This window comes from Condylura cristata, unplaced genomic scaffold (genome assembly GCF_000260355.1).
Source record: "Condylura cristata isolate star-nosed mole 26May11 unplaced genomic scaffold, ConCri1.0 scaffold00024, whole genome shotgun sequence".
In the NCBI taxonomy this organism is placed as follows: Eukaryota; Metazoa; Chordata; class Mammalia; order Eulipotyphla; family Talpidae; genus Condylura; species Condylura cristata.
The window spans coordinates 34,502,629-34,529,182 of NW_004567125.1; the positions used below are offsets into that span (position 1 = coordinate 34,502,629).

A 26,554-nucleotide genomic window follows, 5' to 3' on the forward strand; every position below is an offset into this window, starting at 1 on the left:
TGGGGACTCCTGCTTCCTTTAGGGGTCTGGCTGGAGCCCCAATTCTGCCCCTCAGCTTCAACCAGTCCGGAGGCATGCCAACTGATCAGGATTTTGTGCTTTGGGATCAATGCTAGGGTGGGTGTCTTGGTCAGGATGTGGGAGAGGGGGAGGGGGAGATGCGACTAAGGTGCTTGTGCTTTAGCTGGGGGTGTCGACTCCCCCACATACTCAGGCTGCCTAGGGTCTAAGGTGCTGGGACTGGCCCAGGGCCCCAGCCAGACTTGACACCCCCCATCCTGCAACAAGCAGATGTCAGGAGGGAACCCCTCATCACAGGCTATGAGGTTGAGCTGTTGGGTTGGGGGGAGGCCTCCAAGTCAAAGGGTCAAGGTGGGGCTGGCCCCACCCACCTCCTGCATGCCTCTGCCTCTAGAGAGGCAGCTGGGTACAATAGGCCAGTTGGATTGGGAAGGAGGAGAGAGGAAGGGAGAGGCAGTAGCAAAGGGGCCAGAGACAAAATGGTGAAGAAAGGATATCCAGAGTGGGGGAATGGAGAGTAAAAGAATCCTTAGTTCACACACAAAACATAAAACCAAACCAAACACACACCACTGACACTGGGAGAGGATGAAAGAGAGGAATGGTAAAGAGAAAATTCTGCAAGCTACTAACAATGGAAGTAGGCCCTGCCCTGTCCCCAGGAGCTGGGTTTTGTCAAGGCAACCAGGTCAGGGACACCCTTCACCCATTACCTGTACCCCACGGGGGAGCAGTGTAAGGGGTGAGGGGGAGCTAGTCAGACCCACAGGAATCCAGTTGGTGGCTGGACCAAGGGCCCCACCTCAGAAACATACACCCACGCTCCACACACATTCACTTGCCCCTAGTCCTCCCACACTGTCCTGCCTTCGATGGCCCCCAGGGACCAAAGGGGACAGTAGACACAGTCCCATTGGTTTGAAAAATAAAAGGAATCTTATACTTCAGTATTTCATTAGCTAAAAAAATGTTTTTTTAAAAAGTATGTACAGGAGGTGGGGGCTGAGAGCCCTGCCGTGGGGTGGGGTGGGGATGGGGAAGGAAAGGGAGGGCCGCAGCCCCCAGCCTGCTCCCCTGGGTTCCAATGCTGGTCCTACTACCTCTGATAGCTTCATTTGTTTAATAGCAAAACTTCTCCACAAGCAAATGCAGACACATATAGACAGACAGACAGACAGACAGACAGACACACACACACACACACAACTTCTCAGAGCCTTGGACACTTCTCCGTTCTTCAGAGACCCTGGCTCTGCCCCAAGGAGACACCCTGGCTGAGGCCCCAGGGGACTGACAAAACCAACAGAGGCTGAACAGAGTCCACCACTGCCACCTTCCGTCCCCCACAGAATTTCTGAGCCTTGTGTTTCCTCAGTTGTAAAATGGGCGGTCCCCACGGCCTCACCTACCCCAGTCCCCAGGCACAGGGACAGAAGAAGGGAGACAGGAAGGCGCTTTTGGAAACATGGAAGCACTGGGAGGTGGTGGCGGGAGGGGTCCTGAGAACCCGGGGCCCCTGTGAGTACTACGGGGCGGCCCAGAGGGACGGAGGCTGAGGAAAGCTTCCACCAGGCAGCCTAGGTGCCTGGGTGGGGGGGCCTTCCAGAGCCCCCTGGCCGGCTCCTCCCTGTGCCTGGCCTGGTGAGTGGGAGGACAATTGCTGGGGGGTAGGAGGTGCACTGAGTGTGTGCTAGAGAAGGCAACGCAGACCTCAAACCCCCTCTGTCCTCTCCCAGCCCGCTTGGAATGGGGTGGGGGTGGGGACAGGGAAGGCGGAGGGGCCGGGAGCATGCAGTGCCCCCCAAGGGTCCTGGGGAGGGAACAGACAGTAGCTCATGACCAAGATGGCAGGTGGGTAGGTGTGACAGGAGGGAAGTGTGCAGCCCCAAGGGGAGGGGATCCAATGGGGGTTACTGGAGGGCCTCCGCTGAGGGGCCGGCCTCGCCATCATGGCTGGCTGTCTCAAAGCTGTGTTCCACGTCCATCATGTATGGCTCCATCTTGCCTGTGTCGCTGATGAAGGTGGTGTAGGCCTCGCCCTCAGCCTTGAGCAGTTTGACCTTGGGCATCCAGCTTTTACGCACAACTCGGCGGGCATTGGTGCACATGTCAGCCGCAATGGCATTCATCTCACTCTCCTTGAAGTTGGGGGCAAAGTTCTGGCAGTAGTCTACGTGGGTAGAGAGGTGGCTCAGGCTGAGTAAATGTAGTCCTGTAATCCCGCCCCAGCAACAGGTACTCAGCCATGCTGCTCCTGAATCCCCCAGCATGAATTTGTGGGCAAACACGTACACATCCACACAGACAGCACCCCTGAATGTTCCTGCTCAAAAGGGAAAGAACCAAGGGAAAGTCTAGACCCTAAATATGTGGGCCAGTCCATACTCCCACCTGAGCTGGGTCAAATATAGGGGATATGTTGGTTTGAAGTGCTCTTAAAAAATATGGATTATTTGCCAGAATTGAGGAACTTGGAGATTCCACAAGAAACCCAGATTCATCTCCTGACAATGAGACTGACCACCCCAAACACAGAAAGAAATCCCTAACTAATTAATTAGTACACTCTTTCCAGGAAACCTGGGCTGAGCTCAAAATCCATTTTAACACCAAAATCTACCTCCCACACTCTCACACATCAGGGCCAACAGCAAAGAAAGGACCACCTGCTTATCTCTGACCCCACCACAAGGCTGAAACTTACACTTGACGGCATGGAGGACACGGCTGTCCAGCGGTTTGCGCCTGGGGTCATTGGTGGAAGAACGGATGCCGGTGCCACAGCTATTTGCCAGCGTGTTCCTGGAGTTGGGGGACAAAGAGAAATGGAGTCAGTGAAGGACAGGGTTAAACCCAGCTCCACCCCCCCAACCCTAAGGCTCTGGTGAGGGCCTTACCGGTCAAAGAAGGAGGCCAGGAGACGCCGCAGCAGGACCTTGTGCCGCGTGCCTGCACTGACGTGGCAGTTCATGAGCTGTGCCCGTGTAATGTATACATTGGTACCTGCAGGGGGGAGCCAGTGGGTGGCCAAGGACCCCGAACTGTCATGTTTCCCAGGTGGCCAACTCCTGGCCTGGGCCCTTCTATGGACTCCCGAGAGTCCCTGACAACTTTCTTCAGGTAGGCTGGGCAGGTGAGTCTCTCTGGCCTCCTTAGGACTCATGAAAGAACAGAGATAGTGGCACCACTGACCAAGGGTACTGAAATCTGCTGGGCCCAGTTTGCAGTCACCTTCAAGTCCCAAAGAATGGACAGCCGAGGCTGACACCCTGAATTAAGGGCCTAATTCTTAACTACTGTGCTTGTTAATACACAGAACACCCCATGAAGCCTTTAATCCACACCCCATGCGGCCAAAGGATGCCAGCCCACACTTACACCTACCTATGGGGTGGGAACCTGACAGCCAGCTTCTGACATACATCAGGAATGCCAAGGGAAGTCAGCTGCCCCAGGACACAGTCCATGGACAGCAGGACTGGGGAGAGGGGAGGAGACTGGCCCACCTGTCACCAGCTCCAGCTTCTCAGAGGGGTCACCCTCATCGTAGAGCTTGGGGTGGCAGCGATTGCCAATCTGGTTGATGAGCTCAGCTGGGAGAGATGCCAGGTCTTGCCGCACCCGGATGCGGTTCCGGGACTCAGGGGTCACCTGCTCAGGGAGTGCCTCCACCTTTTCAGCTGGGGGGACAAAAGTGGTGTGAGTTAGGGACAGGGGTGGCAGGATGGGCTAGGGGTGGTCAAGGGGATGCCTCACCAGTCTGGCCGACGTTCATCATGCTATACATGGTGTACATGTTGCAAATCTGCCGGTACTGCTCGTCTGTGCCCTCCTCGCCTGCATCTTCCTCCTCATCCTCCTCATTGTGGTAGGAGCCAGGGCTGTCGCTGGTATAGGCACTCGAGGTGCCTGGGCTGGTCCGCTCTGATGTGCTAGGCCCACTCACCAGGCCCCCTGCTGCCGCTGTTGTCCCCCCAGCTGGCTGCCCGGTCCCTGCCGCTGCCGCCGCCACCACTGGGGTCTGCTGGGGTGGTCGGTTGGCGGCCAGATCTGGTGTGGAGAACTTGGCCATCTTGCGGCTACCATTGCTGCCCCCGGCCTCCTTCTGGCTGCTGTCCCACAGCCGCTTGGCCACCGGCGTGCATTGCACCGAGTCCGACTCCTGTTGCTCTGTCTTGACTCGTGACACGAGAGGGAGCGGGGTTCCACAGGCTGGCCAGCTGGATGTCTGGGCCACAGGGCTCTGGGGCTCAGATGTCGGGGCCTCCTCAGTGTGCAGGCCCTGTGAGTCGCAGCTGGGGGAGCTCACCTTGAGGAAGAATTCGGTGCCTTTCTCCATGATCTCCTGGATCTGCAGAAAGCCAGCTGTGTACATGAGCAAGAACTGGTCTCCCACATTCATGCTCAGCCGGCCTGTGTAGCAGAAGCTGAGGATCTGCTGGAAGGACTGGGGCTGCACGGCTGCTGGCAGTTCCACCACGGCGCTCCGGCTGCTATTGAACAGATCCCGGAAGTAGGAGCTACTGGCAGCCAGCACAGCCCGATGGGCCTTGAAGGCATGGCCCTTGACCACCACAGACACATCACAGTACAGGCCCTGTAGCCGCTGCTCATTCAGGCACTCCAGGATGCTGTTGCCAAAGTTTGGGATCTCCATCTGCAGGGTCTGTGCCATGGTGACGGCTGCTTAGGGGACAGGGAGAGACAAAGGGACAGTTATCAGGTGGCAGACTCAGAATGTTCACACAGTGGACACTGGCCATAAGGAATGTACAGAGTTGCCCACTCCTGTCAAATCAGGCTGGTCTATACAGACTGGAGGGCAAAGGCACACACACAGGGATGAATGTGAACACTCAATGAGCTGACGTGGGGCGTGTGCCCTGTGCACATTAACCGTCACTAGCGCACTCTGAAGGGCACTGGACAGTAAAGTTAAGAGTTCTGGGCCATCTCATTTTTCACACTGTACAATGCTATGATCACTCTTGAACCACTGAACGACTTCTCAAGAGACCCTGAAATTGCACAGAAACATCACTAGCAATGAGGGAAATGCAAACTCAGGTAATTTACAGCTATCAAATGGCCCAGCACTTCCACACCCAGGACTTGAAATGATACTGAGAAACTTGTACATGTCTGTAGCAGTACTATTCACAACCAAAAGATGGAAACAATACAAATGTTCATCAACCAATGGATAAACAAAAATATTGTCCATATGTGGATGAACCTTGAAATTATGCTAAATGCAAGCCAGAAAAAAAGAATCAAATTTGATTCCATTTATATTGAATGCCCAGGATAAGGAAATCCAGACAATAAGTTGAAAAAATAGTAAAAAAGTGATGTGTGTATAACTGAATATTCCAAAACCCAATGAACTCAAATGAACTCAATAAAGTTTAAAAAAAAGTCGGGTTCTTCTGGGCAGAAATGGGAACAAGACTTTCCATGTACACTCTTGATCTTTTGATTTTTGAACCTGGTGAACACACTGCCTATTTAACAAAATAAAAAAATGTGTGAAAGGCCCTCCCTGGTGGCGCAGCGGGTTAAAAGCACTGCACTAAGAAGCTGAAGCCACTTCCGCATGAGTTCGATTCCCGCCTGCCCCGGAGGTGACCACATGGCGTGGCAGACCTCTCCTGACCCACCCGCTTCCCCTCAGCAGTGTGCTTCATCAATCTGCCTGTTCTGCTCCCGGCTCTGTCTCTGGTGAAGTCTTTCGCCACCCCTGAGACTCTGGCCTATACCCCAGTTCTGTATGCACAAATAAATAAATCTTAAAAAAAAAAGTGTGAAATCACAAACACACTTACAAAAATTCACCCCAAAGTGCTGGGAGGGAGAAATGTGACCCAGTTCAGGGAGTCTAGGGCTGTGGGGGAACCCCAAGAGGTCAAAGCACCTCTGAATGTGGGAACTCCTATATCTGAGTCTATCAGTGCACACCCTAATTCATGAAAGGGGACATATCCCAAACTCTGGGGGAAATCACAGAAGGGTCTGGTAAAAGTGAGCCTCCTAAAATTCTAGAGTGTAGAAGGCAATGGTCCTGAAGAGGCAGGGAAGGGGTGAGAAGCCTAAGCAGAGATTCCACTGCCCAATGAAAGAAAGTGCATGTAAAGGTCCTGTGGCAGACACTAACTGGTGTCCTCTTGCTCCTTTTCACATTTTTCATTCATCAATTGAGCTGTCTCAGCCAAGCACTGGAGGTACAGTGAAACTTGGGCCCTATCTAGTTAACACCGGTTCATTCTGAAAGGGCTGCCAGGAGGGAAAGAAGTAGCCAGGAGCCCAAGGGCTCAGAAGTTCTGCTTTTCTATTAGGAAATAGGTACTGCTAGTAAACCTGATTCTGCAAGTGCAACAGACACCTACCTACTGAGCTGCTGTAGCAGCAGCAGACTTTGTGGGAGATGCAGGTTCTGCTACTCCCAGTACAAAGGCTGCAGGGGAGCCCACACATGACCTGCACCAGCTCCCTGAACCCTCTGAGAAAGCCCAAAGCTGATTAAATACTCCCAATTCTCAGCCGGGCAAACTGAGGTCATATGGAGTTAAGGACTATACGGGGGTCAAATAAGGGCAAGACTCAAATGGGCCTGTCTTGACATTGAAAATATATGATCCCACCCCCTTGCTGTACCACCATCATCATCTTATCACTGTCACTACCAAGAAAAATAAGAAAGACAGCTAGAGTGGGGAGGTGGATGAGACTGGGGCCATCAGTCAGAAGGCAGCACACACATTCTAAGAGTTCTAGTTCAGCAACTGACCCTGAATGAAGAGTTAGGGGAAACAAAGGCAGAAATGGACAGGGCCCAGACAACCCCTTTTCCCTCCAGAGGGCCCACAAAAGCCTGACCACCTCCCCAGGCAGCGAAACTGAAACTCTTTCCAGGTCCTAGGGCCCAAGTGTCTGGTATCAAGGGGGCTAAGGGAGAGGCTGGCCCACATGTCCTTGAAGGTGTGCTCTGTCACCCCACTTGGAAGGCTCACACTTCAAGGAGAGGACAAAGGAAGAGGTATGGGGCAGAACCAAAGTCCCTAGGACCCAAGTTCTAAAGCAGTCCTTTCCTTCTCTGCCTCAGTTTATCATCTGTAAAATGGGGACTCTCACCCAACCCACCCCAATAGACTACTGGAAGGACACAGCCCTGAAGAAGTTTGGCAACAGGAGGCTCACTGTGTAATGAGGACCACAAGGAAACATTTTTGTTACCATTGGGGCAAATGTGTCTCAAGAGCCAAGCATCTTGAATAGGAGCCAAGTGTGGTCCTGGGACCCCAGGGAGGCCAATGGTTGGAGGGTAAGGCAAGGTGGGGGGAGGGGAAATGGGGCTGTGGGGAAGAGCATGGGATGGGAGTCAGGTGAGGAGAGTGAACAGTGGGAAGCTTGAAGCCAGAGTGACTAGGGCACTGACCAGCTTTGGTAGAACACCTGGTAGAGTGGAGAAGGCAACAGGACAGGAAAGAGGCGGAGGAGAGCTGGTGGGCAGGAGAGTGGGGAAGAAAGGAAGGGAGGTCTCTGGCACAGGGAAACACTAGAAAGGAAAGCAGTTTCTTTACAGGGTGTAGAAAATAAGGGCTCATACGTCCACAATGGAGTAGTGGCTCTGGAAAGAGAAGCCCAGAGGAAGCCACCCACAGTTAGCCAAGGGCTTGAGTCACAGTCAAGTTTTAAGAGTTAGCTGCACATACAGTTACTCCTCCAGGGAGACAGCCAACTTCACAAGAGCAGGCGATCTGGCTGGATTTGTTCATTATTAGCTCCTTACAAGTGAGGCAGGCAATCAATAATTATTTGTAAATGTCTTAAATAGTGAAGAGAGAGCTATACTGAAAACCCTGAGGCAGAAATAAAGGACTACTTTAAGAGATGGCAGCTGAGGCAACAGAGGATATGGCCAGGGAGAGGACTCAGTCATATAAAATCAGATACAGATGTCACACACCAAGGCTTCAGGACTATCTGAAGGGTCCTCCTAACTGGACCTGGTGTGCTGGTTGCTGCTGGAAGCCCTTTTCCTGAGGGAGTGGGTGCTAAAGTTCTTGGTATTATAGAAGGAAACAAAGGCACAGCAAGGGTGTTTCCAAGGGCAAGAAACATTAAAGTAGGGGTCCCCTATACATTGTAAACTACAGTCCTAAAAGCCCAGAACCCAAGGTTTTGAAGACTTCAATGCAAAGTGGGGTGGGGCATAATTAGAAATGAACGCGTAACCAACCAGTGGACAGAAACTCTTCACAGTGCTAGGGAGTCGGGTCTCTGTGCCTGTCTCTGCAAGGATGGCAGGGAAGGAGGCCACATGAGACATTAGCAACCCTCTTCTAGGATCTGCTCTCCCATGGTGAATGCTCCCAATCCAGTCAGCTAGACTGAGAAGGAACAGCAGCCTCTAGTCCACCTCAAAGTCCCCATCCACTCACTCCAGTCCCAAGGAAGGAGCCATGGATGACGATGGGCTCACTCCAAAAACAGGAGTGGGGCAGCAGGTGCTTAGTCCAGGTCGCCTGGTTGTTAAGTGGTGGGATGCACTGTGTTGGGATCTCTAAACCACCTACATTCTGTTCCCACCAATCGGGGGCCCTTCCTCCATTATCTGTCTCTTTTCTCCCACTGTCCATTTCGTCCCCCTCCACTCTTAAGCTAGCTCTGCTCCGAGAACTCACCAGCCTGGAGAGCAGTTGCCCAACATCTTTATACTTATCTTTGAAAACCCTAAATTCCACTTGACCATGAATTCCCCAGTGGCAGCCCAGTGGCAGAACTGCCCACTTCAATCATCTTTCTTCACAATTTGGTCTATCAGCCTGTTCATATTCTGGTGTCCCCAGGCCCCTCTGGAGGGGAATGGTGGCCACCAGCCCCACAGAACTAAGGGAGCTCTCCTAGCTTTGCTAAACCTGGACCCAGGCAAGAGCAGGTTAGCCAGTGAGACAAGCATGGACACAACATGTAGCTACAATGACATCCAAACAGCCACGCAGCAAATATTTGCTAAATGCATGCCTTGGAGCCTGGAGCCAGTCACCACTCAGAAAGGGCCCTGACTCGGGGCACATGGTCCTATGGGGGACATGGCTATTTGCCCAGGGTCATGCAGAGAAATGTGCTGCATACTGGGGCATTTGACTCAGCCCAGAAGAGGAGACAACAGTACTGGGATCTGGGGGTGGTAGATGGGGGCATGGTTCCTTCAAAGCATAGTTGGCCTTACTGAGAAGCAGGCACAGTTCTTCCAGAATGAAGGATGATGAAGACTGGTAGTGGGCACAGTCCTCAGTCAGCATCTCTGCTCCCCTCTGGGGGAGCACACCCTTGTCTCAGAGATTGAATTGTGTCCCTCATCCCAATTCAGATGTTGAAGTCCTAACCCCAACATGCCTGGATTTGGAGAAACGGTCTATAGAAGGTAACTGCTAATAAAGTTTTAAAATGGGACCCTAGTCCCTGGTGGCACAACAGGTTAAAGCACAGTACTACAAAGCTAGCCACAGCCAGGGAGCTGACCCACAAGGCATGGCAGACCTCTCCTGCCTTGCCCACTGCTCCCCCTCACAATGTACTTTGTCAATCTGCCTGTTTGCTCCCCAGTCTGTCTCTGGTGAATCCTCTCAGCCCCTGCACCTCTGGCTTCTACCCCAGTTCTGTATGCGTAAACAAATCTTTAAACAAAAAAACAGGGCCCTAGTGTGAGTAGAACTGGGGTCCTTGTAAGAAGAGTTCACACATGAAGACAGGCCACTGAACTGAGTACACTGGAACCCGACCAAGCCAGCATCTTGGAGCTCAAATTCAGGACCAGAGGCCAGCTGAAAACACTAAAGCACAAAGTTGAATAAGCAAAGTATAGGACCCAGAGAGCCCTGTCCCCTCCAGTGGCATGGCAGCCCATCACCTCCCTAGACTGCCAGACTGAAGCAGATCTAGTCCCGGGTTCCAAGTAACCAACCATTCGAGGTGGTCAAGGGAGAAGATGCTCCCAAGCTCCTTAGAAGGGTGCTCAGACTCCCCAGTTTGGAAGATTCATACCCTAAAGGGAAGGACAAAGGTAGGAGAGACACATAAGAGCCAGAGGCCCTCATCCCTACCTGTGGTTGCTGTCCAACCAACAGTGTCTGGTGATGGCAGTCTCAGCTGCCTAAGACAGGAAGAAACACCTTGTCCTCGCTCCCAGCTCCCCAAAGCCAGGCTTCTAGTGGGTGCCAGATATGCTTATGCCCCAGATGTCAACTCAAGTCTCCCACCCTGAGCTCTGCCCTCCCCAATTCCAGCCCTCTGCACTCAGGTCAAGACCCTCAAATTCACCCTTGACACCTTCAATTGTGTGGCAGGGCTCTGTTGCTCTCAGATGTTCTAGATTGCTGGCCCCTGTTCTTTGAGGCCCTTCCTGGTCTCCTCTCACATTTCCAAAGATAAGCTCTCTCCCAACTCTGATTCCTTCACTCATTTCTCTGGCTATTTGCCCACCTTAGCAGTCCCCACCATACAGAAGAGTAAATGCTCCCTTGGCTTTGTCAGCTCTCTCAGGGTAGTGATTCTGGTTGGCTTATTCAGCTGTAACCCCTGCCCAAGGACCAGCTGGGCACACAGTGGGTGTTCTATAGTTGTTTGCCAGTTAAATGAAGTCACTTCCATTACTTCCAGTGGAATTCCCCTTTTGTTCCACATTAATTTGTCCAAAACAAGGGTAGAACCCAGAAGTGGTCTGAGGCCAGGCAGTGTTAGCTGCACTGGGGGCCTTGGGGCCAGGGAGGAGGCTCTATGCAGGAGGGTAGTCTGCAGCCAGGGTCCCACTTGGGGTTCAAAGAAAGTGAACTTCAGAGTCTCAATGACGGCTCATGCTGCTGCTGGGTCACCCTAGGGTGTGGCAGGCTTCCATCAGAATAACTGATGTGAGTCCTTATGTGGATGTGGCTTATATCTGGAAAAATAGCTCCGAGTTCCCCGGCCAGCAGAGGCTGGGAGGTTGGAGGTAGGGCAGATTTGTGCCTCACCAGGGAACAGTGGCTCTCAGACACATAAACCAGCTTATCTGAAACCATCAGCTCCAAGGACAAGAAAGCAAGGCTCCCGGACCCTACCAGAGCTAGGGGAGAAGGGAAGTGGTATGCCTCTAGGTTGCTCCCTGGCCTGGCCCAGAGCCACTGGATGAAACTGGGAGACAGCTTAGGTAATGCTTGCTAATAGAGAACAAAAATCTGACAGTACAAGCCCCACCACTGGCATCTATAATTTTTTTTTTAAAGATTTATTTATTTGTACATACAGAACTGGGGTACAGGCCGGAGGCTCGGGGCGGTGAGAGGCTTCACCAGAGACAGAGTGGGGAGCAAAACAGGCAGATCAACAAAGTACACTGCTGAGGGGAGCAGCGGGCGGGTCAGGAGAGGTCTGCCACGCCATGTGGTCACCTCCGGGGCAGGCGGGAATCGAACTCATGCTGAAGTGGCTTTAGCTTCTCAGTGCAGTGCTTTAACCCGCTGCGCCACCAGGGAGGGCCCGGCATCTATAATTTTAAAAGTATGTGTACAGGCCCTCCCTGGTGGCACAGTGGGTTAAAGCACTGCACTGAGAAGCTAAAGCCACTTCAGCATGAGTTCGATTCCCGCCTGCCCCGGAGGTGACCACATGGCGTGGCAGACCTCTCCTGACCCGACCGCTGCTCCCCTCAGCAGTGCACTTCCTCGATCTGCCTGTTCTGTTCCCCACTCTGTCTCTGGGTGAAGCCTCTCACCACCTCTGCGCCTCTGGCCTGCACCCCAGTTCTGTATGCACAAATAAATAAATCTTAAAAAAAAAAAAAAGTACGTGTACATTTAATTCACTACCCACTCGCCCCAAAGTGGCCATCAAACCCATAGCAGGAGATTTTAAGACAGAAATGGTGGCCGACATTCATTATCCCTACTGCACATATGGAGAGTCCAGGGGGGTTCACAACCTTTCTTCATGACATTTCAGAGGAAGAAGCCAGTCTTTCCAAGTTTTATGGATGAGGAGAGGGCAGCCAAGGATTAGACCTAGACCATTTGGCTGCTATCCAGAACCAGGAGGGAAAGGCACCAGAGTTTGAGGCAGGGTGGGGATGGGGGTAGGGTCCTGTCATGAGCTCCAATAGAGCCATCTCATGGATGAGAAAACTGAGGCTCAGAGGGCCCAGAGCTGAGCCCTAGAAACAGCCAGGGTGCTTTTTCCTCACTAGGATGTCTTTTCCAGAAATAGGGTCTGCTGTCTGCAAGGCCCAAGGTGCCCTATCAAGGCAAGGCTGGGTACTGCTCTTTCTGCTCTCTGGAGGGAGGCTTCTTCTTCAGTCCAGCCTCCCCCAGCTCTTCACTATTCCTCCTCTCAGCCAGCGGTGAACAATGAAGCACGCTGCCTCCCCTTCCTCCTCCCATGCTCAATTTGCAGCCCCCAGCAATCTGGCCTCCGCCTGCAGCAGTAGCATCTAGAACTCAGCAGCTGCCCTGCCTCCTCCTACTCTGACCACAAACCCTCCTTTAAATGCCTCACACCGAGAACTCAGATTCCCAGGATGGTGGGGGGGGGAGGACACAAGCAGGCGACACAGCAATGTCAAGTGCAAAGGTCCTGAGGTTATATTGACAATTAACACAAAGGGCTGGTGGGGCCAAGGAGTGGCTGCTGGGATGGAGCTTGTTGAGATTTGCTTGGAGGCTATGCAGGGCCTTAGAGTCAGAATCTTATTTTACTAGTCATTATTCCTCACAAACCTTCCCATTCAGAATTCTCTTCCTCTCTGCTCCAAGAAAACATCTATCTATTGCAGTGCCCACTGTTCTACCTGACACTAGTCTTCTCAGTTATAAACAGGCTAATCACAGTAGCCACCTCATAAGGTGTATATTGAGCCATAAAGGAGCAAATTGGTGCTCAACTTTTGGAGTTCCTTAATACCAGCTGTTATCATCTGGATCACTGTGAACCCCTCATGCCACTGTAAACTAGCCAAGAGTGGGAGAGACAACTGCCCCTCATAATCTTCTAGAAACTCACACCATTGCATGAGATAAAAGGCAGTGTCTTCACAGTGCTATCCTTTAACACTACAGATGACCAAGTAGAGGGGATACAGAGCCCAGCACTACTGCCATTGTTGTGAGATCGTTCTCTTGTGGTAGAGGCTGCCCTGTACATTACACTCACGTCACTTAATGGCATGGATCCCTTCTGAGAAACGCATCATTAGGTGGACTTCATTATTGTGAGATGTCAAGAGCGTACTTACACTTTACATCATTAGGTGGACTTCATTATTGTGAGATGTCAAGAGCGTACTTACACTTTACATCATTAGGTGGACTTCATTATTGTGAGATGTCAAGAGCGTACTTACACTTTACAGCCTACTACACACCGAGGTTCAGCCTAGTCCACGTGTGGCCCATCATTGACCAAAACATTATTAACCAACTCATGATTGTGTATGATGTTGAGTAGCATCCTCAGTTTTAGACCGACAAGGGGCCGGACAAAGACCACAGACTCTTGATAGTCACCTGCCTGGTCCCACCTGAGGGCCTCTGATTCTCTAAGGGCTTTTGGGGGGGGGGGGGTCTCAGGAACAGAGGTGGGCCCACAGGGTCCTGCTAGACAGGACAGACACTGAAGGCCTGTGGAAAAAGGCAGGATATGGGAAGACAACACAGGTCAGCTGAGGAAAGGAATCTGGATGAGGGACAGAATGCCTCAATGTCTATGTGAGAGGACTGGAGTGCCTTAGTCAACAGGGAAGATTCAATCTCTAATTAATTATGGGCTCAAGTAGCTTAAAAAGTACAGACTGGTAACCAGGAAAGGTATCAAGGGTGATGACAGGCAAGGAGGAAGCAGAGTTTCCTTAAACACTGCCTCCATGGGACTCATCACCACCTAAGAAACAGCAAACACCACTTGAGCCTGACAGGCTTTCTCCATTACAGGCTTGGCAGTGGCAGTGACACTGCTGAACTCTGGGTCAGCTCTTGCTGGACCAACCCCCAATCCTCTCCAGACCCCATGCTCTCCTCTTGCACCTCCCTGCTCAAGGACTTGTTAGGCTCCCCACTGCTTAACCAGAGTTTTAAGTAGTCTTAGATGTAGACCAAGGAATATGGACTTTCCTCTGGGGTCTGGTGGGGAGATCTGAGAGCCTAAACCTGGCACTAATATCTATTGACACACTAGGAGCATCTCTCCTTTCTTCCCTCACAAAAGCAAAATGTTTAGGATACTCAGCAGGAGTCTGGCACATGTTCAATAAAGGCTTTCAATGTACTGTACTGTCCCGTTTACCTAGAGCATTCACTCCTCCATGCCACAGCTCTCACCATCAAGCTGATTTCTTATTATTCAAACAGAATTGGGCTCTGCACAATCTTCTCATAACCAATCTAAAGCTCTTCACCCCCTCCCAGAACCCACTACTGTCTTGCCTTGCTTAATTATGATCATGAACCTAGGGATAACAGTCACCTTCACAAGAACAAAAATGGCTGACAACCATCCTGGGATGTTAGCAGGCTGTTCCCACAATAGAGGTAGGCAGTGGGCACCCCAGTGAAACTAAACTATTCCCAGGGGCCATTTATTTGTTACAGGTGCTGCAGACTATTTTGACCTTCAGTACCCCTGGCTCCACACACCCAAAATTCCCACAGGAAAGCAATTAAGAAGGTACCCACCCTTGCCTTTATAGTACCCAGTCCCCCTGAGACCTAGGAGGCCTCAGTCTGTCCCATGACAGACCAGCTCAGTCTATCCAGGCAGGGGAGAAGTCTTTTTATTTGGGGTTGCCTGTCCAGTTTCTACCCCTCCCAACCAGAGTAGAGAGAAGGGCACATCCAGGTAGGGGGCAATCTCAGAACTACAGGGAAGTTGGGGGAAAGGAGGGTGACAAGCCATCATTATTTGGCTGATATTACTTGATACAGCCTGACTCTGGGTTTGATGATCCAGAGTCAACTTTCCCAGAACATAATGCGGTCTTGCAATGAGCCAAGAGAGAAGGAGCAAAAGCAGATTAAAGAAAAACTGTGCAAGTAAAGCAGATCCAGTTCCAGAGTCAGGCCCCATTCTTATAACCTCCTCCCCCTGGCAACTGACAGCTCCATGACTCCTGCTTTCTTGCTTTCCAAAAGGAAGTAGAGGATAAGGTGTAACCAGGGCTCTTGAGAAAGAAACTTCCACTGTTCCAGCCCCGTGGGATACCCATAAAACTCTGTCCAAACTCCCTGAATGGGCAAGAGGAGAGGCTTAGGCAGAGAATTCCCGGCAGGAGCCAGCAGTGGGGAGTCCCTTCAGACATGACTTCCAAAGGCCTACTTGGGGTTTGAACCTAGTATGCCACTGTGTTGTCCTGTAGACCCTGGGTTAAGTCAAGCCACCCTGGGGTGTCTATACTATGTAGAACACCTAAGGTAACCAGGTCATAGTGAGCAGTCATCTTGTCTGATCATCAAACTGAGGATGGGGTCAGGTGCCTAGCACCAGATCTGAACCCCTTTATCCAATAGGTCCCTCCAAGATGCAATGAAGAGTTTTAGTTTTAGATCTTTCTCCAGGAAACTGGGGATTCCGAGGCCACAACATAATATGGGGGGCTCAGTTCTCCTCGCCTAGGCTCACCCTCAAGGCTCTGTTCATAACAAGTTTGAAAAGAATCTAGGGCAAGACACTCCGTGGCAATTGGGTTAGGGGTGGGGAGTGGGCAAAGGATACTACCCACTCTGGTAAACAAGATGCCTGAGATTAGTGTTCCAGACTATTTTCCAAGCTGCCTACACAAACACACTCCTGGCTGGGCAGTGGTTGGAACAGCCAGCAAAGACTTACCCAAAGGCTAGGGGTAGGATAGAGATGAGGAGTAAAGCCCCCAGTTTTCAGTACAAGCTAACACCTGGCCAGGGTGAGGTTGGGACAGGTGTCTCTTGGCAATTACTCTAATTCTTGGGACCAGTCCGCACATCCCGCTAGCCTGCTTCCCCAACCCCCCACCCTCCAGTCCCTGAGCTTACTACAATAGTTCTTTAACCACCCATGTCTCGCCTTTCCTCCACACATATCCCTGAGCCCAAACCTCGCGTGACCCCAGCAAACATCTCTGGGATCTCCCTACCGCCCCCACCCGAGCTAACTCCACCTCCACCCACCCAGCTCCACTTCCTGGGCTTCTTCTCAGTCGCCCCCAGGCTTGTAACCTGACCCACCCACCTCCTCCAGCGCCAGGACGATACCTGCAAGCACAGCCCTTCCCCGCCCCCCCTTCTAGGCCGTTTCCCTCCGGCTGCGCCGCTCTCCCCTCCTCCCCCACTCGGCCGGCCCAAAGCCCAGCTCCTCCTCCCCTTCCCCCTCCGACCTCCCCGGGCGCCTCCTCACTTTTCTTTAGACCCTGCAACTTCCCGGGCTCCCCCAGCACATCTCCCGCCCGGCCTCGCCCCCGCTTGCCGGGAATGATGGGGGAAAGTCTGGGCCTGATTCCGTCGCCCCCAAGCACCGCACGTCGGCCCGAGGCTAGACGCTCAGGGCCGCTCATGGGGGCCAGGCCTGCCGGCAGTTGCCAGCCCCGGCACAGTGCAGGCTGAGGACTCGGTTCTTCCTCAGCCGAAGAGTGCCTCCTTCGAATGCCCCCCACTGCACCCAGACCGTCCCGGCGAAAGGAGGCCGGAACCGGGCTTGGGGGAGGGGGCATCTCACCTGCGCCGTGGCCACGTTCCGGGGGCTCCCGGCGGGCTCCGCAGCGGCGGCTGGGGCCGGGCCTGGGCCCGGGGCGCACCCCCCCTGCGCCGGGGCCTCGGCCTCCGCCTCCGCGGCCTCCGCCTCAGTAGCAGCGGCAGCCGCGGCGGCCATTCATTGTGGGCCAGGCCGCCCCAGCCGAGCGCCGAGCGAGCGCAAGTCGCGCTGCCGCCGGGTCCTAGGAGGAGCGGCTCCGCCCCCGCACCGCCCATGTCCCGCCCCCGAGGCGAGGCCAGCCGAATGCCGAGAGCACTCGGTTTTCACCCTCACAAAACTTCCCTCCGCCCCTCCCGCTCCCAGCCAGTGCCTCGGCTCGGTTGATTAGCTGGATTCCCCGCCCCTTCCAATCCCGCGACCTAGGGGCAAGCCGCAGTCTTTAGGAACTTTAGTTTCCTCTAAAACAAAAACAGTAATGGCCACTGTTATTGTGCCGGGAACTGTTTGGGGTTCTTTATGGAAAATTATCTTGTTCAAATGAAACAATAACATTTTTAGGAATTATTTCTCTGTCTTTCTCACATACAAGAACTGTATAGATATTCTGAAAGGGAAGCAACCTGTTTACGATTGAAAAGCTAGTAGTGGCAGGTGCAGGGACTCAGGCCCAGGCTCAAGAAGCGACAATAAAAGTTAACACTTATGATGCTTATGCGATGCAAGACCTGCACTAACTCGTTTAATTCTCGCCACAACACAATAACGTAAATTGAAAAGGACGGCCCAGTTTGCCAAAGGGGAAGCTTTAAGCACAGAAACAGTTAAGAACAGGGAGCAAGACGAGTTGGGACAAGAAGCCAGGCGATCACTATGCTCTCCTTTTCTACACAGGTTAGAAGCTACTGAGAGTGGCTGCTTTGCATACTTTCCTGGCATTCTGTTGTTTAATCTTTGCTTTACGTTGGCGGCTAGGATACTTATTAAACAGGTAAGGAGAGTGAGGCCCAGAGAGCTTAAGTAACTTGCCAAGAGCAGATATAGGAGCGAGATGCAAACTCAGGAAATTTCAGATCTCAGAGCCTGAGTTATTCTTGCAGCATCCCTTGAAATAATGTGTTTACAGTACCCAGTACACAGGAGACGATCCTGAGGTCATGGACTTCTCCGTTTCCCGTCCCTTTTCTGAGCCTCACCTTCCGCATCCGTGAAATGGGGCTAATCCCCTCCCTCCCTGGGAAGCCCCAGCGATTCAAGCCATCCCTACTTTCAGCGGTTTCCGCGGTGCATTTTGATCCCGGCCACCCACGGTAGGTAGCACCGCTGACTGGTTGAAAGTTATCACGTGAGCTTCCCTCCCGCTGTGCCAACATGGCGGCGCCCAGCTCTAAACACGGGAAACGTGCACCGAAACTAGTTAGGTTCTAAGTCCCGGGAAAAAGAGGTGAGGTGGGCCCGGGGGACGTGAGGAGGAATCCGGCAAAGGGGCGAACCCGTTCGAGGGCTTCCGGTGTTGCAGGGTCCTGTTCTCTGAAAACCGGGAACTATCAGCCACCAGGGTCTACGTATCCCGTATTTTACAGACGTGTAGGGCACCTGGATGGGAAACGTGGCCCTCTGATTCTCTTTGTGCTCTCTCCCAGCTCCCCGAACCAGGCGTGGCGGGCGGAGGCCCCCTCGGATGGCCAGTGGGAGGATCGTTCTGTGGCTAAGCCTGACTCTCCGTCCCGCCTGTAGTGTCTGTAGAGCCCAATTTATGGAGGGGCCTCCCCAAGGATCGCTGAATACAGGGGCGATGGAGAACGGCACCCGCCCTAACGAGGAAGAGCGCTCACCTGAAACCCAGGAGACCACGGTCACGGAGGGGTCCGCCAAGATCGCTTTCCCCAGCGCCAACGAAGTCTTCTATAATCCGGTGCAGGAGTTTAATCGAGACCTGACGTGAGCAGGGATATGGGTCAACTTGGCAAAAGGCTAAGTAGGTCTGTGAGAAGGGGATATGAGTTGTCCCTCCGTCTTCCGCAGATGTGCTGTGATCACTGAGTTTGCTCGTATACAACTGGCAGCTAAAGGAATCCAGAGTGAGTGGTGGTCTGGGCCCCTGGTGGGCGGGGGGTCACACAGAATCCTTCATGCCCCGCCCCTTCTCCCCTTAAATGAAAAGTTGCAATCTTATAACAAGCCCTGGGCTCCTTTAGCCTTTCTCTAGGAACTCTGGGAAAGACTTTCTTCCATGAATTGTATGAATCTTATATGCTCTGAAGGGTGGGGGAAGGTTTCTCAGAGGGATCTTTGATATCCCCTGACTTGGGCTATAGTTAAGGTACCAGGGGAGAAGGACTCGCAAAAGGTGGTGGTGGACTTGTCGGAGCAAGACGAAGACAAGGCTGAACTGAAAGAGGGTGCAAGCCTGGCTTCAGGAGACCAACCTCGAACAGCCACCGCAGGGGAGATTTGCCAGGTGGGGCCTGAGCATTGGAGGTAGCAGCCCTGGAGTTCCATGGGCAGGAATGGGAGAGCCATAGGAGGTGGGTGGTTGGGTTTCCTCTGGGCCCAGCAGAGTGAGGAGATACAGATGTAAGTAGGGCTCCCTTCTTACTCCAACAGGAAGGACTTCGGGTGCTGGAGGGGCTAGCAGCCTCGGGTCTACGTTCAATTCGCTTTGCCAGAGAGGTGCCTGGGCTCCGTTCTGTGGTTGCCAATGATGCCTCTGCACGAGCCGTGGAGCTAATTCGCCATAATGTACAGCTCAATGATGTAGCCCACCTGGTACAGCCCAGTCAGGCAGATGCCCGGTAGGTTCAGGGCAACAGCAGGGCCTGGAGGTAGAACTAGGCTGTCTGGGGTCAAATCCTGACTTAGCCTCCCTGGACTTCCTTTTCCTTGTCTGCAAAACGAAGAGAGTAGTTTTCAGAGTTGTCATATTGGTTAATAAGTGATAACATTTACATGTCCTTGTTCTGTGCCAGAAATAAGTACTATTATGGTCTCCATTTTATTACTTATTACAGTAAAATTTTATTTAAGTAATATTGCATTATAATGTTATATGTTTCAGGTGTTCATTCTTATAAGCCATTATCTATATATACTACAATAAACACACCACTAAATGTTCTACCCTTTGTCATACAATTGACACTTCATCCCATTTACCCACCCAACCCCCATGGTCTCCATTTTAGGTTCAGTTGCATTTCTTTTATTCATACAAATGAAACAGTACTAGTGTCTGGTGTGTTCCATGTACTGTTCTCAGCCCTGGGAATGCACCATTAAATAATACAGGCAAAATCCCTGACTTTGTGGAATTTATTTTCTAATACAGATGTCAGCAAACTACAGTCTACCAGGCCCAAACCCTCATTTTAAATGGCCTGCTAGTTAAAGAGTGTATTTTGCACTTTTAAAGCATTCGAAAAAAGAAACTCCTGGTGGTACAAGGGGTTAAGTGTCAACACTATGAAGCTTCAGCAGCACGAGTTAGATCCCTGGCCAGGGGGGTGATCCACATAGAGTGAATCCTCTCCTGTCCCACCCGCTGCTCCCCTCAGCAGTGTGTTTCAGTGGCAGTGGCTCTGCCTATTCTGCTCCCCACTCTTTCTCTGGTGAATCCCGCCCCCCCCCACCTCTGGCCTACAGGTGTTGCATGCATAAATAAAGAAATCTTTAAAAAGAAAAGGAAATGGGGACTAGAGGCTAGAATCTTTACTATCTGACCCTTTACAAGAGATAAATAAATAATAAAAAAAAAATACTTATCTTCCTGACCCAGCCAGAAACTACCAGGAAACACAGTCATTAACCAATAATCACAAAAACATATAGTAAACTTGTGAGAAGTGTCCTGAAAAAAAGGTGAGGAGAAGGAGACTAAAGGGCGATTACTTGGACCAATTAGTGCAACAGAGCAGAAATTTCTGATTTTAATTTAAATACACTTATTGCCATAACATTGTTTTATGATGTTATATAAGTTTCAGGGGTACAGCACTATAATTCAACATTTGTATACAATACAGCATGGTCACCATTTACAGACTAGTAGCTATTCATCGCCATTCAACTGACCCCCATTATCTTGTTCTCCCAGCCCCAGGGATGTTGCAGTTTTAAATAACAAGGACAGAATAGGCTTCATTGAGAAGTAGCATTTGCATTTCCTCACCCCCTGAGGGAACTACAATGCAGTCATGTGCATAATGATCTAATTCCTCAGATTGGAGAGTGTTCCCCATATATGGCCTAGCTGTGTAGTAGGCTATACCTTGCTGGATTGTATAAGTATAGCTGACCCTTAAGTAGATCTGTGAGGGTTCACTTATGACTGTTGTTGTTTTTTTTTTTGTTTCTTTTTTAAGAATTTATTTGTGCATACAAGAACTGAGGTCCGCCAGAGGTAACAGTGTGTGTGAGAGGATTCACCAGAGACAGAGTGGGGAACAGAACAGGCAGATCTACTGAAATGCACTGCTGAGGGGCAACAGGCGAGAGAGGAGAGGTCTCCTGTGCCTAGTGGGTCAGCTCCCTGGCTGGTGATTGAATTCGTGTTGTAGTGGCTTGATAGTACTGTGTCTCTAAACCCTGTGCTACCTGGGAGGCCCACAACTGGGTTTTTTAAAAAAATACAGTTAGCCTTCCATATGTACTCTTCTGTATTCACATTGTAGGTAGAGTCCAAAGGCTATGGGGGCTTTCTATAGGGAACTTGGGTACCTGTGGATTTTCGTATTTGATGGGGAGCTGTGCCAGTCCCCCTCAAGTACCAAGAGACAAATATAGCTAAGTTTCTGTTAAGTTATATACTGATTTCAACTTAGGAGGGCAGGTGTGGGGAGGTGGGTTTGAGGGAATTTGGCTTCCATACCACCTTCTTTATTGTTCAAGGGTCAACTGGATACCCTGACATTTACACAATGCCAAAATTGCCTAACAAGCATTTCTCAGAATGTATCCCGATCTTAACTAATGCATGATTGTAGTTCTAAATCCATGGTGTTGTTCCGGAGATGATGTGGTCAGGTGAGTTAGCATAGCTGTAGACCGCTTGAAATGATAGCATATATGTGCTATTATCAGTAATTATCACTACTAGGGTGGCTAGTCTGAGGCCCAAGAAGGAAAATTCATGCGCTTAGCAAATGGCCAAGCCAGACCTTGAACCCAGGCAGCAGGCCCCTGATTCCAAGCCAGAATCATCACCTAGAATCAGTGAGCATGTAAAGGGGACAGAGGGGGGCTGAGGACCTGGCCTTCTTGCTCCCAGGATGCTGATGTACCAGCACCAGAGGGTGTCAGAGAAGTTCGATGTCATTGACCTAGACCCGTATGGCAGCCCTGCTCCCTTCCTGGATGCTGCGGTGCAGGCTGTGAGTGAAGGAGGTGAGGCTGGGCTGGCTTGGGGGCATGGAATAGAGCTTCCTTGGGACTCTGAAGGGGCCTTACCGTGCCGTCTCTCCCTGTAGGACTGCTGTGTGTGACCTGCACAGACATGGCAGTGCTGGCGGGGAACAGTGGGGAGACATGCTACAGCAAGTATGGGGCTATGGCCCTCAAGAGCCGGGCTTGCCACGAGATGGTGAGACCCCTCTCCTGTACACCTTACTACCTCCCTTCCCCCACCCAACCCAGCATGCTGGCTTCTTGCAGGCAGCCAGGGCCAGACCTAGCATGTTAGCCTCAAGTGCTTTAAAGGGAGAGCATGATCTCTGAGAGCATGGGGCTATCAGTTGAGGTCAATTGGAGCAGTGGCTTTACCCAGGGTAGGAGGAGCAATTCCTTCATTCTTTCTAGTATTCTGTATTTTAGCAAACTTTAATTTTTTTTTCTTTTAAGGTAACTTTTCCAGATCTGGGTTTGACTTTGAGTTCAAATCATAAATTTGGGCACACAATTTTGCCTTTCTGGGCCTTGGTTTTTACATTGTGAAATAGCCATCAGGTTGCTGTGGAATTTCAAGAAGGCAAGAGCTGACTACATCCATGGATTGTCAGCAGTCCTCACAGGGACATAGCCCCAGCAGTTTTCTGTAGTACCCACTGTCCCCACTTCCTGCAGAGCCTGTAGGGATTGAAAAGCAGGTCCTTGGCCCACAGAACAAGCCACAGGGTCTGTGTGTTCTTAGCCATTTAGTGCTCTCACCAGCACCATAAAGAAACAAGGACTTTTGTGCTTTCACAGGTGAGAAAACAGACAGAGGTGGTACACAGTTGGAGAGGTCACAACATCGGGGTGCTGGAGGTTGGCTTGGAACCCAGGGAGCGCCCCTGGGCCTGCTCTGTATGCGCTCCTTGGTGGTTCCTAGGCAAGAAGGGGTGGGGAGGCAGGACTGACATCCATCCGTACCAGCAGGCCCTGAGGATTGTCCTGCATAGCCTGGACCTCCGAGCCAACTGCTACCAGCGCTTTGTGGTGCCTCTGCTCAGTATCAGCGCAGACTTCTATGTGCGTGTTTTTGTTCTCGTCTTCACAGGCCAGGCCAAAGTCAAGGCCTCAGCCAGGTTAGCTGAGGAAAGGGAGGGGTAATTGGTTGAGGGAGGCAACAGGGCTTTTCCTTAGGGGAGTGCTCTCCTAAGGGAGTGGAGGCACAGCCATAAGGGTCTTTAAGGTGATAGGGACAACCTAAGGGAGGAGTTGGGATGTGGTAGCTATACTTGGACCAACCTGTCCCCCCAACAGCAAGCAGGCACTGGTGTTCCAGTGTGTGGGCTGTGGTGCCTTCCAACTTCAGCGCCTTGGCAAAGCGTCAGGGCCCTCTGGTGGCCGGTGAGCATGGGTGACCTGGTGGGGAAGGTGAGGGGCCATCCCAGGTTGCCACTTCCTAACTAACTGTCTTCATTGCTCAGGGTCAAATTTTCTGCAGCCTGTGGCCCCCCTGTTGGCCCTGAATGTGAGCACTGTGGACAGCGACACCAGGTATGACTAGACCTGGGCATGCCAAGAGGCACTTGAGCGTCCTGACCCTCGCCATCCCTTCCTCTTGACCCTGTGTATCCACAGATTGGTGGTCCACTGTGGGCAGAGCCTATTCATGACCTGGACTTTGTGTCCCGAGTCCTCCAAGCCGTGAGCACCAACCCATCCCGCTTCCATACTTCGGAAAGGATCCGTGGAGTCCTGAGCGTCATCACCGAGGTGGGGGCTGGGCTGTGGTGGGAAGGGGGCTGCCCTTCCTCTGTCCACCCCACACCCATCTCATTCCCCTGTAGGAGCTCCCAGACGTGCCTCTCTACTACACGCTGGACCAGCTGAGTAGCACGATCCACTGCAGCACTCCTAGCCTCCTGCAGCTGCGGTGAGGGCCAGTCTGCTCCCCTCTGGCCAGAGTCCCTTATAAGATAGAGAGCAGATTAAAAAGCCTACTTAGGTTTTTCTAGTGGGAGTGCTTAGACCAGAGCTTAGAGGCTTTCGCCCCAGCCAGGGGCACAGTCTTACTGTGATGACACCTGGCATCACAGCTGCCATGGGGGCTCCATGAGATGTGTAGCCATACCAGCTGTGACATGGCTCACACCCACACGGGGCATCATGAACGCCCTTGCACGTCCCCCTTGTCCTCAGGTCAGCTCTCCTCCATGCTGGCTTCCGAGTCTCTCTCTCCCACGCCTGTAAGAACGCCGTGAAGACTGATGCCCCCACCACAGCCCTCTGGGACATCATGCGCTGCTGGGTGAGGCTTAATCACATAGGGGTGGGAGATGGTTGGGTTTAGCACCCTTTGACCTCTGGCTTTTGCCTACCAGGAGAAGGAGTGTCCAGTGAAACGAGAACGACTGTCAGAGACCAGCCCAGCATTCCGCATTCTCAGTGTGGAGCCCAGGTACAAACACGGCTCAGTGTGACTGAACAGGCTAGGGAAGCTCATGTATGTATGACACAGGCCCACACACTTCCCCACGCAGACGTGTTGATGCTTCAGGTGAAAGCCAGAATTCACTCAGTTCTTGCCCCACCCTAGTCTGACCCCACTGTGGTCCTCTACAAGGTTCCCTGTTTTCCTACCCTCGCCCCTTTGCTGTTCTCCCGACAACAGTCAGAGTAAATCATCATATTTCCTCCCTGAGGTAGAACCCTCCATGGCTCCCACATACTCAGTAGAAACCAATTTCTACCTGCACAACCTCTACCATGTCACTTCCCTCATGTATCCCACCATTGTTCAGTGCACACTGGCCCCCTCCCTCAGACTCACCGGGCACTCCCCTACCTTGGCACTCAGTCTGGAGTGCCTGTCCTGGGCCACTATTGGGGCCTGTCCCATGGCTCTTTTTTTTTGTTTTGATTGATTGATTGATTTTACTTACTTATACATAAAAGAGCTGGGGTGTAGGCCAGAGGTTGGGGAGTGAGGGAGGTGAGAGATTCACCAGAGACAGAGCGGGAAGCAGAACAGTCAGGTCTAATGAAATACACCATCAATGGGAGCAGCGGGCGAGACAGGTAAGGTCTGCTGTGCCATGTGAGTTAGCTCCCTGGCCAGGGATTGAACTCAGGCCACTGTGGCTAGTGATAACTTAATAGAACTGAGATTCTAATCCTGTGCCACCAGGGAGGCCTCCCCCTGGCTCTTCCCTCTCCTTCAGCTTTCCCTACCTGCCCTCTCCTGCACCACCCCCCTTTTCCATATCTATATTCCCTCATACCACTCTGCTATTCCCACAGCTCTTTCTTAGTTCATGCTGTAACATAATATACAGTTGACCCTTGAACAACACAACACAGGGTTTGCTGTTTCACCACACAATCAAAACCTGAGTATAACTTAACCACTGGCCCTCCCTGGTGGTGCAGCAGGTTAAAGTGCAGCACTGCAAGTCAGCCTCAGCCCCTTCAGTGCAAGTTCGATCCCCGCCCTGGAGGTGATCCACATGGCGAGCCAGACCTCTCCTGACCCACCTGCTGCTGCCCTCAGCAGTATACTTCGTCAGTCTGCCTGTTCTGCTCCCCACTCTGTCTCTAGTAAATCATCTCACCATCCCTGTACCTCTGGCCCGCACCCCAGTTCTGTACACATAAATAAATAAATCTTTAAAAAAAAAGCTAAAAATTTAAGTACTAGCAGCCTGCTGTTGACCAGGAGCCTTATGAAAAACATGAACAATCAGTGAACATGTTTTGTGTGTTCTCATATGATAGATTGTTATTATAGTAAAGTAAGTAAAGAAAATGTTATTTACAGCACTGATCAATGCCATAAGTTTAAATGTCTATATAAAAGAAAATTCATGTATACGTGGACCCAGGAAGTTCAAACCATGTTTTTCAAGGTCATGTGTACTTGTTTCTGATTCGTCCATTGTTTGTCTGTCTTGTACCCTTGTCAGCTTACCAGAAGCAGATATTTTCGTCCATTCGTTCTCTGTCTATCCCAACACAAGAACAGAGTGGGCACTAGACATTTGTTTTAAATAAATGACATAATCCTAAAACATAGTATTCCTGCAGCACATGGAGGTGGGCAGACCCCACCTTGCAAACCTTCTGCCCCATGGCCCCATCCCTACTTCTCCAGGCTGCAGGCCAACTTCACCATCCGCGATGATGCCAACCCCAGCTCCCGCCAGCGAGGACTCAAGCGCTTCCAGGCCAACCCTGAAGCCAACTGGGGCCCAAGGCCCCGGGCCCGACCAGGGTGAGTGGCAGTACAATGGGAGGGAGATGCATACAAAACTTAGACAGGGCCTCAGCCACTTATCTCTTGCTCAGGGGCAAAGCGGCAGACAAAGCTATGGAGGAGAGAAGAAGGCTGCTCCAGAACAAACGGAAGGAGCCAGGGGAGGACCCAGTGCAACGGGCTGCTCGCCTCAAAACATTTCCCTGCAAGAGGTTCAAGGAGGTGAGCCCCCCCCCC

The 26,554-nt window shown here is 51.8% G+C and overlaps 2 protein-coding genes across 4 annotated transcripts in view; one reads left to right on the plus strand and one right to left on the minus strand.

The window, feature by feature from the left end:
• Window positions 1-1,335: 1,335 nt before the first annotated feature.
• Window positions 1,336-16,903, minus strand: NACC1 (nucleus accumbens associated 1, BEN and BTB (POZ) domain containing). The gene is made up of 6 exons (XM_004688697.2): window positions 16,732-16,903; window positions 3,778-4,704; window positions 3,528-3,701; window positions 2,919-3,024; window positions 2,726-2,823; window positions 1,336-2,191 (listed from the first exon to the last, which is right to left on the minus strand). The coding sequence occupies exons 2-6, from the start codon at window positions 4,694-4,696 to the stop codon at window positions 1,932-1,934; spliced, it is 1,557 nt and encodes a 518-aa protein (XP_004688754.1). The 5' UTR covers window positions 4,697-4,704; window positions 16,732-16,903; the 3' UTR covers window positions 1,336-1,931.
• Window positions 16,904-18,069: 1,166 nt separating this feature from the next.
• TRMT1 (tRNA methyltransferase 1 homolog (S. cerevisiae)) overlaps window positions 18,070-26,554 on the plus strand; it is an 8,885-nt gene continuing 400 nt past the window's right edge. The window contains exons 1-16 of one of the 3 annotated variants that reach the window (XM_012729183.1): window positions 18,070-18,148; window positions 18,348-18,645; window positions 18,730-18,785; window positions 19,023-19,165; window positions 19,312-19,499; window positions 21,971-22,086; window positions 22,170-22,282; window positions 23,056-23,204; window positions 23,383-23,469; window positions 23,550-23,619; window positions 23,704-23,838; window positions 23,913-23,998; window positions 24,265-24,373; window positions 24,447-24,523; window positions 26,216-26,335; window positions 26,410-26,539. In XM_012729183.1, coding sequence (XP_012584637.1) covers window positions 18,386-18,645; window positions 18,730-18,785; window positions 19,023-19,165; window positions 19,312-19,499; window positions 21,971-22,086; window positions 22,170-22,282; window positions 23,056-23,204; window positions 23,383-23,469; window positions 23,550-23,619; window positions 23,704-23,838; window positions 23,913-23,998; window positions 24,265-24,373; window positions 24,447-24,523; window positions 26,216-26,335; window positions 26,410-26,539 — 1,839 coding nt within the window. In that variant the 5' untranslated portion in view covers window positions 18,070-18,148; window positions 18,348-18,385. The remainder of the gene's footprint in view (window positions 18,149-18,347; window positions 18,646-18,729; window positions 18,786-19,022; window positions 19,166-19,311; window positions 19,500-21,970; window positions 22,087-22,169; window positions 22,283-23,055; window positions 23,205-23,382; window positions 23,470-23,549; window positions 23,620-23,703; window positions 23,839-23,912; window positions 23,999-24,264; window positions 24,374-24,446; window positions 24,524-26,215; window positions 26,336-26,409; window positions 26,540-26,554) is intronic. The other 2 variants (XM_004688699.2, XM_012729184.1) reach the window with 2 other exon arrangements.

What these genes read in the sequence shown, in the direction of transcription:
- NACC1 (XM_004688697.2), bottom strand. Translation starts at nt 4,696, where the DNA reads ATGGCACAGACCCTGCAGATGGAGATCCCAAACTTTGGCAACAGCATC. An exon ending in GATGAACGTCGGCCAGACTG is followed by an intron (nt 3,702 to 3,777) that starts GTGAGGCATCCC and finishes TTGTCCCCCCAG; the next exon opens with CTGAAAAGGTGGAGGCACTC. An exon ending in CTGGCCTCCTTCTTTGACCG is followed by an intron (nt 2,824 to 2,918) that starts GTAAGGCCCTCA and finishes CCCCAACTCCAG; the next exon opens with GAACACGCTGGCAAATAGCT.